Consider the following 13,200-nt stretch of genomic DNA (forward strand, 5'->3'; position numbering starts at 1 on the left):
GTACTGTACTTCTCTCTAGTGGACACACGATAATGAACTTGTAATGAACCAGTCTGACAAGAGGATAATGAAAACAAATCTTAATTCTACAAGTGAAAACAGTAATTACATTAACAGTATTATACACAGTACTTTTTTTGTGGATGGCTATTTTCTACTCTAGTATGACCATAAGTCAACATTTAAATAATTCTGGTATGGAAAATCTTGACTGGCCTGCACAAAGACCAGACCTATCTAAAAATATAGAATTTCTTATAGAAAAACTTAGTGTTGAATTGTAACACAGAGTTACATCACTGATGCTATTGTGTCTAGACGGGAGCAAATCCCTCCAGACATGATACAACATCTAGTGGAAAGCCTTCCAAGAAGAGCGAGAGCTGTTAGGGAGGACCAACTCCCTAACATTAATGGCGAATGGTTTTGAAATTAAATGTGGTGTTCGGCTGTCCACATACAGTACTTTTGGCCATATAGTATAGGTATGTTGGAGGTTTCTAATGCAGCCTGCTCTCTCAAAAAGATGGATTAGCCCCTTTCACACAGCGCTTTGAACCCGGCAAATTGCCGGCAAATTGCCAGAGCGCCTTCTGTGTGAACGCAAACTCGACCCGGGATTTATGCCGGGATCGATGCCGGGTCGGGACCTAGTAACATTGCCGTGTTCAGTCCCGGAACGCGCGCTGTGTGAACAAAAGCCGTAATAATGCCGTGTCGTAGTGATGACGCTGAAGCGTGGGATCGTTCGCCAGCTGTGAAACGGTACGTAAAGCGCAATTTTATGATCGAATCAGAGAAAAAAATGCACAAGCGTGGTTTCTCGAGAGAGATCGCAGCTCATAAGCAAACTTAAGACGCTGCTGAGATTACAAGTCACATCGATGTCACGTGTCTTTACGGCATTTTTACGGGTTGTGTGTGAACGCACTCTCTGATTCCGGAAAATCACTGGCAGTGTGAATGAACCAAAATCAAACGAACCCGGGTCAAATCCCGGGTCACTTTATCCGTGTATTTTCCGGAATCTCTGTGTGAAAGGGGCTATTGAAACAAGTTAAAGAAAGTTCTTCTTTGTTAACGCCCATTCTGGCTGAACATACTCTGCTCCTTACCTTTATGTGGGTGGCAGCATGACCATTCTGAATGGATAAACTAAAAAAGGAATTATTACTTACCATAATCAGTCCAAGGTCATATTATGAAAGGAGACACATTCTCATTTGATAACCAAGTCTTAAAGAAAACAGGAATCATTCAGGCGTAGCTCAAATAGACTGTACAGCTATATTTACAGGATTAGTTCACCAAAAAGGAAAATTCTGTCATTATTTACTCATCCTCATCCTCATGCCCATCTAAACCTGAATGTTCTTCTTTCTTCCATGAAACACAAAAGGAGAATTTTGAATAAAGTACTGTTTTATTCCTTTCATGCATTTACAATGAATAGAGACAAAAGCTTTAAAGAATAGAGACGCAGCGAAGAGGATTGAGCAAAACAAAACATCATGAATTAGAAGTCTAAAACGATTATTTTTACAGAGAAATGTTGGAGGATTCTGATATAAGAGAAGAGGAGCTTGAATTTGTTGCCGATGCCCTATTTGTTTGAACCTCGAGAGGAGACTACTCTCACCTAAGCTTTCGCTACTCCTACATCATATGTCGGGTCAGAGGTCACACTTCTGATGAAACTAGATTTGCATACTGCCGTTACCGGAAGCCAGTGATTATAGTTTATAAAGTTATAAATATGGATATTTTTCTTACAAAAAGGACTTTATTAACCCCCTGGAGCTTTTATGCTTTTTAAGATGACTTTTATGATGGATAGATGTGCTTTTTTGGGCTTCAAAATCTAGGTTACTATTCACTTCCATTATAAAGCTTGGAAGAGCCAGGGTATTATTTAATATAACTCCGATTGTGTTTGGCAGAAAGTCAAATAGACCAAGGATGCCTTGAGGGTGAGTAAATTATGGGATCATTTTCATTTTTGGCTGAACAAACCCTTTAAGGTACACACATAAAACGGTGTGATTTTGCTCACACCCAAATAGGGGCAAATTGGACATACTTTAATAAATTATCTGTGGGGTATTTTGAGCAGAAATGTCTCCGACACATTCTGGGGATACCAGAGACGTATATTACATCTTGTAAAAAGGGGCATAATTATTACACAAAGCCAGTCTGAATGATTTATTTGGTCTTGCCTTTGTTTTTTGATTTGTTTGTTTTTTTGAAGCTTGAATTTAGCTCAATGTAAGTGCATGGGGAAATTAATTTCTCCTTTTGTGTCCCAAGAAAGCCATACAGGTTTGGAACAACATGTGCTCAAGTAAATATTGACAGGATTTTCATTTTTGGGTGAAGTAAAACTAATAATTCCAAAGGTCTGGCTGTAAGAAAGTAATATGCTTAACAATAAGTTCACTCACAGATGGTACACTACCAAAGACAACGTCTGAGCTTAGATGTTTCTATGGAGACAGACACTGCGCTCATAAGAGAAATATAATAATAGTCATGAACACCAAGCCTCAATCAGCAATTCCAACAGATTTGATGTTAAACATGCCATTGCATGGAGAGCAGATACGTGTTATTATGATGTCATCAGTGTGCCTAAGGTTTAACCAGATTTGCATAAGTACCTTAAAATTCCTCAGGTCATTTTTTAAGATATCAGTAATACTTTACCTCTGTAGACTGTAGGTAGGGGGAGAGAGGACAAGCCCTGACTCTGCATCTGCTGCTGCTGTTGCAGTCTTCTCTTGGCCTCTAAAACTGGGTTCTCAAACTGAGTCCTTCGGTTTATGTGACTGCAAACAGAAAACCAGAAATAGAGATTCGTTCAAGTTTATTTCTTGAGTGGCTACTTGAAAATGCATGACTATTCAATAAATGAGCCACCTAGCGTTCTGCCTACTGCCTTTTTAGGGAGCATTTTAACTGAAATGGAACCTCATAAGTAACTGATTTGGAACACTATGGGCCCCAGCTACAGCATACCTATGAAAGCAGCTATTTTATTAAATCTGTCAACTCTGACTGCCCAATATCTGCAGAATGGCACTGACTTTCGGCAACTAGCATTGACTCGTCGATGAAAATCAGGGCAAAAATATTCACAAAAGTCATGTAGTGTATTCCAGCCTTACGCTAAAGGTACTCTAATGCAACTAATTTTGCTTCAGGACCCAGATTTTATATTGGCCACCAAACGGCGAGCAAAAACTGTACCAAAACCGCATGTTTTACAACCAAAATCCATTGATATTTGGTATTGAATGAACTATATTTATAATAAACACTCTTGACTCTATACACCATCTTGGATTAATTATTTAACTGAGCTTGCATGCAATACATACATGGCGCATTCCATATTAGTACCTGGCTATTAAAGCATATATGAAGTTATGGCACTGGTCCCTTGCTTTGTGCACTTTGAAAACTTCTTTCTGCAAATCCTGCAATGTAATTTCTAATGGTTGATCAATGCAAATAATTTTGCCCACCCAAGAATTGACCACCCCCAGCAAACAAATACTGACACAAGCCATTAAATGTTATGCACTATACAAGAAAAAGCATGAGTGTTAATTTTAATACCTTTTAAGGAGTAATTTAAAGTCAAACAAGCTGTGGTCATTGAGTAAAACAGAAACCCAGTTAGTCTTTGTCTTTGTTAAAGAGTGATGTAAGAATGAGATCAGACAGTAATGAGAGCATCCTCTGATCTGGAAGAAAAATGGCTCTTTTGACTGTCTGTACAACACTTGCTGTCAGAGTTAATTCAATCTGTTTTAAAAAGCACTGTTGAAAACCATGCCATTTGAGAGTACAAAGACAATTAGGCCCCATTAAAAGGCATTCTGTTGAAAAGAGGTAATGCTTTCTTGTAAAGACGTGGCATTTGTAATTACAGCTTTGTGCCAAGACTATGCAAGGTCAATTTTGAAAACATTGGTTTTAGATTTCTTTTGAGGTCTAAAGCTTGAAATTAAATCAACGGATCAAAGCATAATGAGCAAATGGAATTTGTCCCTAGTACTGTCCCTCTCAGTTTAGCTGAGATCTGTTCTACACTTTCTTACAGCACATTAAGCCAAGGTTGGGCAAAGTAGAAACCAGCCTTGGAATTGGTTCTGGCTTGGTCCTATTAAAGGAACACGCCCACTTTTTGGGACTTTAGCTTATTCACCGTATCCCCCAGAGTTAGATAAGTCCATACATACCCTTTACATCTCCGTGCGTGCCGTAACTCTGTCTGACGCACCCACCGCTAGCCTAGCTTAGCACAAAGGCTGGAGGTAAACGGCTCCAGCTAGCATACTGCATACCGCCCAAGTAGCAGAGCTTCACCTTCTGCGAATATAGTTCCCAGTATGTATACGGTTAGAAGATGGCTGTGTCTCATGTGACTTTGTTGTACACGCTGTGACTATACAAATCACAACATGTAAATAGGAAAATGTTGGCGTTATTTTGTCACTTATTGGGAGCAGTATGCTAGCTGGAGCCGTTTACCTCCAGTCTTTGTGCTAAGCTAGGCTAACGGTGGGTGCGTCAGACTGAGTTACGGCACGCACAGAGATGAAAAGGGTTTGTATATGGACTTATCTAACTCTGGGGGATACGGTGAATAAGCTCCCAAAAAGTCCCAAAAAGTTAGCGTGTTCCTTTAAATACCAACTGTAGAGGGTAAAGTAATGTCTGTCAAACCTGAAAATACACACACAACACAAATACAAATGATAAGCTTTTTGCGTAATGTTCTTGTTAAGTGTCTCCTCTAAAAAGCCACTAGACACAGATTCATAGTAAATTACAGTCATTTCACACCAGATGCAGCTTCTGATCTGCTCAGCTGTTATCTTCCACAACATAAAACCCACAATTGTACAATTACTACTGAGGTTGGGCCTTTCTTCCTTTTCATAGATAGACCAAAAAAAAAGTATTAAAATAAATCAAATAAGTCAAATAAAATTAGATTTGATAACTGATTACCAAATACAAATTGCTTTATGGAAACATGACAGACAGACAGACAGACAGTCAGACTGATAGATGATAGATAGATACTGTAGATACAGTGTGGAGAACAAGTATTTGATACACTGCCGATTTTGCAAGTTTTCCTACTTACAAAGCCTGTAGAGGTCTGTAATTTGTATCATAGGTACTCTTCAACTGTGAGAGACGGAATCTAAAACAAAAATCCAGAAAATCACATTGTATGATTTTTAAATAATTAATTTGCATTTTATTGCATGACATAAATATTTGATCACCTACCAACCAGTAAGAATTCCGGCTCTCACAGACCTGTTAGTTTTTCTTTAAGAAGCCCTCCTGTTCTCCACTCATTACCTGTATTAACTGCACCTGTTTGAACTCATTACCTGTATAAAAGACACCTGTCCACACACTCAATCAAACAGACTCCAACCTCTCCACAATGGCCAAGACGAGAGAGCTGTGTAAGGACATCAGGGATAAAATTGTAGACCTCCACAAGACTGGGATGGGCTACAGGACAATAGGCAAGCAGCTTGGTGAGAAGGCAACAACTGTTGGCGCAATTATTAGAAAATGGAAGAAGTTCAAGATGACGGTCAATCTCCCTCGGTCTGGGGCATCATGCAAGATGTCACCTCGTGGGGCATCAATGATCATGAGGAAGGTGAGGGATCAGCCCAGAACTACACGGCAGGACCTGGTCAATGACCTGAAGAGAGCTGGGACCACAGTCTCAAAGAAAACCATTAGTAACACACTACGCCGTCATGGATTAAAATCCTGAAGCGCACGCAAGGTCCCCCTGCTCAAGCCAGCGCATGTCCAGGCCCGTCTGAAGTTTGCCAATGAACATCTGGATGATCCAGAGGAGGAATGGGAGAAGGTCATGTGGTCTGATGAGACAAAAATAGAGCTTTTTGGTCTAAACTCCACTCGCCCTGTTTGGAGGAAGAAGAAGGATGAGTACAACCCCAAGAACACCATCCCAACCGTGAAGCATGGAGGTGGAAACATCATTCTTTGGGTATGCTTTTCTGCAAAGGGGACAGGACGACTGCACTGTATTGAGGGGAGGATGGATGGGGCCATGTATCGCGAGATCTTGGCCAACAACCTCCTTCCCTCAGTAAGAGCACTGAAGATGGGTCGTGGCTGGGTCTTCCAGCATGACAACGACCCGAAACACACAGCCAGGGCAACTAAGGAGGGGCTCCGTAAGAAGCATCTCAAGGTCCTGGAGTGGCCTAGCCAGTCTCCAGACCTGAACCCAATAGAAAATCTTTGGAGGGAGCTGAAAGTCCGTATTGCCCAGCGACAGCCCCGAAACCTGAAGGATCTGGAGAAGGTCTGTATGGAGGAGTGGGCCAAAATCTCCGCTGCAGTGTGTGCAAACCTGGTCAAGAACTACAGGAAACGTATGACCTCTGTAATTGCAAACAAAGGTTTCTGTACCAAATATTAAGTTCTGCTTTTCTGATGTATAAAATACTTATGTCATGCAATAAAATGCAAATTAATTACTTAAAAATCATACAATGTGATTTTCTGGATTTTTGTTTTAGATTCCGTCACTCACAGTTGAAGAGTACCTATGATCAAAATGACAGACTTCTACATGCTTTGTAAGCGGGAAAACCTGCAAAATCGGCAGTGTATCAAATACCACTGTAGATAGACAGATAGAAAGCCAGCCAGACAGACAGACAGATAGATGGACAGACAGACATATGGAGGGATGGCGGACAGGAAAAACAGACAGATAGAGGACAGATACATAGATAGATAGAAAGATAGAGTATTTATGAAGTTTAAATAAATAAATAAATAAATTTGCTCAATGTATCATATACAATTTCCAAGCAAATATTCAGGTAGATAAGATAAAGAAAGATCAAGTTAAACTCAACACCCAAAGAGGAAATTCACGTTACAGCAGGACAATTTAAATTATATATACATAATATATATTATCAATGTTTTTTATATACAATTGAAATTATATATGATAAACATTGATAATAAATACCCAACAAAGCAGGTTGGTAGATGGACTGATTCTTTATGATTACAGTTCAATGCCATGAAGTTCCATAATCCCATCTGAGGACACCAGGCGAGGATGCAGTGCTGCTTTTATGATGCAGTTGGAGAGAGTGTGTGATTGTGTATCCACATGATACTACAGCTGCATTATTGGCTCTAGGCTTGCTGTTCTCCTCTGTCCTGGGAGGAAGAGTAGCCAAGCAAGCCATACTATAAATAGTTCCAACTCACCCCAGACTGTGCATTAAGCAAAGAAAAATGATGGCACACACACGCAAACACACTGCGAACTGAATTAGGAAACACTGGAGCAGCTGTTTTTCGTCCTGAGCATGGTGCAGAAGCTATATAACCATTTAACACAGAGCTGTGAGAAAATTAGACAAAGTGCCATTAAACGGTGTGTGTTAACTCAAGCAGTTGAACTTACTCAACATAGTAGGTTCCATAAATAGGGTCATCGATTTTCTCCCAGCCATAAGGAAGCTCTGAAAAACAAACAATAAAAAATTCCGCTTTAAACGTTTAATTCAAAGCTAGATGTTGTAGTAGAGTAGAGTCAAAATTTTGTTTCATTACTATATATTAGGCCTTTATCTGAAAAGGGTGCCATTTGGACTTTAAGTGTCCCCACAACTTACTGAGGAAATTAACAGAATACTGAGCTTCGCATTATTATTTGAAAGATTTAGTGTGCAAATGCAAAATAACTTTTAAAACAAAGCATTCATTTTATTCTTAAACATTTGTCACAGTCTTTCACAATATATTCTAATTTGCAGGGCCCCATTCATCACCATGACATTTTAATGGGTTATACAGAGTAAAAATGTTTTGCTTTTATTGAAATTAAAATATTGTGCTTTCATTGTATGCAAATTTTTTTTTTCTAAACACATTTCTGAAAATTGCAGAATTTATCTTCGTCCTTGTATTTTTTTGTTCACCTCTATTGTAGATGTGATATTCCTGCTTTTAAAAATAATGGTCTGATTTTCAGACAGCTTAATAGTTAGGGGGAGAAGGTTTTTTTTAAGAGAGAAATATTGTTCTTGATACAAAATACAATAATATTTGTGATATTATATGCTAATTAAGACTGACAATTGTATGTATTGGCAGACAGACAGACAGACAGTAGATAGCAGACAGACAGACAGACAGACAGACAGAGATACAGACAAATAGACAGACAGTAGATAGCAGACAGACAGACAGACAGACAGACAGAGATACAGACAAATAGACAGACATAGATATTTCCACTTTTAAGTAACTTTTTCAAATGAAATAAATAATTTAGTAAACAAATAATATTCTTACCATAGTAAATAGCACCATTTCCTGAGAATATGCTGTTTTCACTGTCTATCCTAACATTTTCTGTGTTAGTTAGTGTTACTCCATATATAATAAGACTTACAATTCATTGGTCACAGAGACTGTGTCATTCAGCTGAAATCTTATTATTAGACTAAAATATACACATACGCTTCCACACTTGAATACACACGCTCCATATAGCATGCACACACGCTGAGCTTCAGACGAAAGTGTCAAGGAAACACAGCGTAATTACAAGCACACACACAAATCATACATTCAGCGGCGTCGAGCAGGCTGAAATACCCGACTCTGTGTATATCACACACAACTTTGTAAATTACAAGAGACAGAAAGTGTGTGATGTTCTCACTTAATCTGGCTAACGCACACACACACACACACACACACACACACACACACACACACACACACACACACACACACACACACACACACACACACACACACACACACACACACACACACACACACACACACACACACACACATCAAAGCGCTGTTGGGTATTACTCTACTGCTGTGCAGTTAACTTGTAAAGACATCCGAGTGCACAGAACAATCTTTAGGATGAACATTTATAAGGATTTAAAGGGAAGTATTAAATGGGTGCAATAAAACTTTCATTTGTGCTATGAGCTTGAATATATCAAATCATGCAGCTTGTTGAGGAGAAGTGCATTATTACTTTTCAAAATGATTGTTTTTATTATTTTTTCCTTGTAGGTGAAAAAAATCCCATATAGATTTACATTGACGGAGAGACCCAAGCCATATTTAGAGACCAGAATATATTAGAGCAGCATTTTACAGCAACCACCTATAGGGCCAGATTTAGTAAACACATTAGCATAAGACCGCAATCTCATAAAAGTGCAGATGGGAGTGGAAAATTCTGCGGGTGATCTACTGACAATGCCCAAATTAAAGAACACAGACACAGACAGTCCATTAATGATAACGCAATATAAAAATAACATGGCTTGGTAAACAATATGTACAGATAACATCTTTCTCTGGTATTCCCAAAAAAAAAAAAATGTGTGGAGAAAATGATCTCGCTTCTGTCACATGCTGTCTATTCTCTGTGGTGCATTCTCCTATTGCGCCAACTATGTAATGGGATGTGTGTGTGTGTGTGTGTGTGTGTGTGTGTGTGTGTGTGTGTGTGTGTGTGTTTTGCCTTTATTTTGACAGGAGAGTAGAGAAAGTTGACAGGAAATGAACTGAAAGAGAGAGGGATTCCCATGAGGGCACAGGGAAACTGTAGCTAGCCAAGCCAAAGCATTTAAACCAGGGATAGGCAACTCCGGTCCTGGAGGGCTACTGTCCTGCAGAGTTTAGCTCCAACCCTAATTAAACACACCTGAACAAGGCAATCAATGTTTTCAGGATTACTAGATAGATATAGACAGGTGAGTTTTTATCAGGGTTGAAGCTAAACTCTGCAGGACAGTGGCCCTCCAGGACCGAAGTTGCCTATCCCTGATTTAAACTATAATCAAGCTACATGGTAAAAGTCATAAACCTGTCATTTTAACCTCGACGACTATTTTGCCTGATTTAACCCATACTAATTAGTTTTGTTTGCATAAACTAATGTATTTAGGTTTAAATAGTGATATTAAATCATATTTTTTACTTGAAAACCAAAAATAGATACTAATATCTATTAATTTAGATACCAGTTAGTTACTTTTTTTTTTCAGTGCAACCTTATCCAGTTACTTACAAAAAGTAGCTAATTACATTGATACTATTTAAATAGACAGCATTTTTATAAATATACAGCTATCAGATGATTCTATTTTATTCATTTAATTACAAAAAACACACCACTCAAACATGATGTACACCAATAAATGAATTAATAAATGAAGTAACAAAATAGAAAACATGCTAATTTATTCTAATTAAGCCGAAAACACAGTGATGAACAACTGTAAATGAATCAGTGAATTGATATTTAAATCACATGAACCGTGCGAACAAACCAATTCACTCAAATGAATTACATTTCCTAATGTTTTGTTTGAGAGAGAAAAGATGTTTGATTTGTTGCCTCAGTTGGCTCTGCTGTATAGGCTTCACTATTTATAAAATAACTGCTGTCATGCCACTGAAAAATTTAGTTAAGTTAGCAGAAATGCAACATTTTAGGCCGGGACACCAAGCCGACGGTCGGCCGTTGGGCAATTGATTTTTTCAAAAATCTGGGCACCATTGGCTCTAGTCGGACTCCGTCTGTTTTGTTTTTTGTGTGTGGCTGATTCAGCATGTAGAATCGATGTTGGGCCGTTTGTGAGAGAGAGAAATCTGATTGGCTGTTCAGCTTAGCGAACGAGTCAGTGCATGAGAATAATAGCAAAACAGCGAGCAAAGAAGTCAAGACGGTACAGACAGAAGCCTGCTATAATTTTACATAATCTTACCTGAGCATTCGAATACGCGAATATTTTCATAATAACTGAGTGGAATAAAGAAAGTGATCAGCGTGATTGATATTCAAAATGGTAAGCAAGCAAACGGTTTGCATATCTGCTGTCCAAGTTTCGGTTTCCCTTTTTGAATGACGAAAATAGACTATTGATATCGGCTGATATAGACAGATATTTACTTACAAGCAGACGCAGAACGCACAGCTAGTTGACAATCACCTTTAGTCCTTTTGGTGTGTTCAAGCGCAGCTATTGGCACATCCGATGAAAGGCGGCACCACAGTCAGCTTTTGTCGCCGCTAGTTCTTTGACATCGGCTTGGTGTGTCCACTGCACGTCAGTCAGGTTGTCTTTTTCTGTCTAAAAGGGCAGTGCTTGGCCAGAAAAAGCTGCTAAGTGGACCAGACTTCATACTGATAGTTGAACAAGTCTACTTGACTATGCGAGACACCACAGACGTTCTGCTGTTCTCAGATCAGCTCTCTGCCTCATTGTCAGTTTAACTGAAATCTGAACCAATTGATCTTGACACAAACAGAGCATAGAGCTGAACTAAATGTGTTTAGAAAAGAACAGAAAAGGCAAATTACACAAAACAAACTAAATTATTACATAAAAAACCCCTGTTCTCCTTTCACGTCACACTGTGATGTTGCGATGGAGGTCTGTGGGATCAACTGAGGACTTTTACAAAGTAAAAGTGATGTGTTATAAACTGAATTTTAGAGTTTGGACTAATCTCATAGCCTCCAAATATAGAGTAATCCACCCTTTATAGCCCTTGAGAATCGTGAGCTCAAGCTAATTACCTTCTTCAATATTTGCATTTTGTTTGCACAATATTTAAATAATCTTGCTATTTAAAAATCTGCCTGCCCTTTGCAGTGAAAACAGGCAGCAGTATCTTTTTGTTAAAAGCTTTGACCTTTACGGAAATGAGGGGGGTGGAGAAGAGAAGGGAGGAGAGGAAGGAAACAAAAGAAAGTATGAGGGAAAAACAATATGAACTAAAGCTTTATAGGTTTGCTGAATCAATGTTTACAGGCTCGACAAAAATAAAATAAAATAAAATAAAATGCCACTTGAGAGCAAAAAGTGGCTTTGGTGGAAATCTTTTAAAGAATTTACTAGGGAATTGATTGGTAACTGTTTTAGTAATTGTCATTGTTTAACAGGTAAGATAGTTTTCTTTTATTGACAGAAAAAATTAAGAAACAATCTTTATTTTATTTTATTTGAGGGACAAAATCATTATGTGCCTTAGTCATTTTCATAGGAAAAAAAATTGATGCATTTATTTGATCAAAAAATACAGTGAAACATTAATTTAAATGTTAACCAATAATTGAATAATTTTTTTAAATATATTTTAAAATGTAATTTGTTCGCCAGGATTCTTCGATAAATAGTTTTTTTGTTTTTTTTTTGCTGCAAAAAACTGATTTGTTATCAAAAGTTGTCAGTTTTGCATACAGCACAATAAAATCGCTGTTAGTGTGAAAGGTTTTGTTTTTGTTTTGAATTGATGGCCATTTAAAGTAGCCATGTATTGCAAAAAAAAATAAAAGGAACATATAACCGCAAATATTCCTATTATATTATAGTAGCTGTTTTACAAGTGGCACAATTTTACGGAGGACTCAGGACTCTTAAAAGTAAAAAAAAAATATGAATGCATCTACTCCTGTTTATTTGGAGTAGAGTTCAACTATTAGTGCAATAATAGAGACTTTCCCACTTTTCAGTGGCTTTGGTTCAGGAGGCATTTTTCCCATAGGGATTTTTAAAAAGTATTTGATAAAGGGTAATAATCCATGAACTGAACCAACCAGCTACGAGGTGAATCACAATATTATAAACTTTGATTTGGGGCAAAAAAGCATTTGAAAAGATAAAGATACAAGACTGTGCACTTAAATTTAAATGAGTGAAACAACTATTATCCCATGAAGCATTGTGAATTATATAATTAAATTAGAAATAATGGAGAAAAATAAAACTATTGATTTAAAGTTGTTGATTAAGTATATAGAAACAACATAGTTTATTGAAAATAATGCATATAGACACACATATTTGAGTAGGCTATTTTGAGAGTGTAGGAAATCTGACTTGCTCGTCATTATTCTCTGATTGGTGGAGATTTCTTTGTAGAATAATGGGTAATTTTTCACCAGGAATTCTTCTCACTAAAAATGGTCTCCAGAAGTGTCCGTGAAGCAAAAATGGCATCATCTTGCGTACTAAAGGCGAACGACTGCCACTGAGATGAATGGGAACGGATTACTTTCTTTAGAAGCATTTTTGAGAGATAAAGGGAGACATAGATTTAGATTTGCCT

At 37.9% G+C, this 13,200-nt stretch overlaps 1 protein-coding gene across 9 annotated transcripts in view; it reads right to left on the bottom strand.

Moving 5' to 3' along the window:
- Positions 1-13,200, bottom strand: part of magi2a (membrane associated guanylate kinase, WW and PDZ domain containing 2a) — a 246,271-nt gene that overhangs the window by 69,867 nt on the left and 163,204 nt on the right. For all 9 annotated transcript variants that reach the window (XM_082168179.1, XM_082168181.1, XM_082168178.1 and 6 more), the window contains exons 7-8: positions 7,508-7,565; positions 2,707-2,828 (exon numbers count right to left, since the gene is read on the bottom strand). In XM_082168179.1, the coding sequence (XP_082024305.1) occupies positions 2,707-2,828; positions 7,508-7,565 (180 nt within the window). The remainder of the gene's footprint in view (positions 1-2,706; positions 2,829-7,507; positions 7,566-13,200) is intronic.

The sequence above is a fragment of the Leuciscus leuciscus genome (assembly GCF_965113295.1).
Source record: "Leuciscus leuciscus genome assembly, chromosome: 4".
Classification (NCBI taxonomy): domain Eukaryota; kingdom Metazoa; phylum Chordata; class Actinopteri; order Cypriniformes; family Leuciscidae; genus Leuciscus; species Leuciscus leuciscus.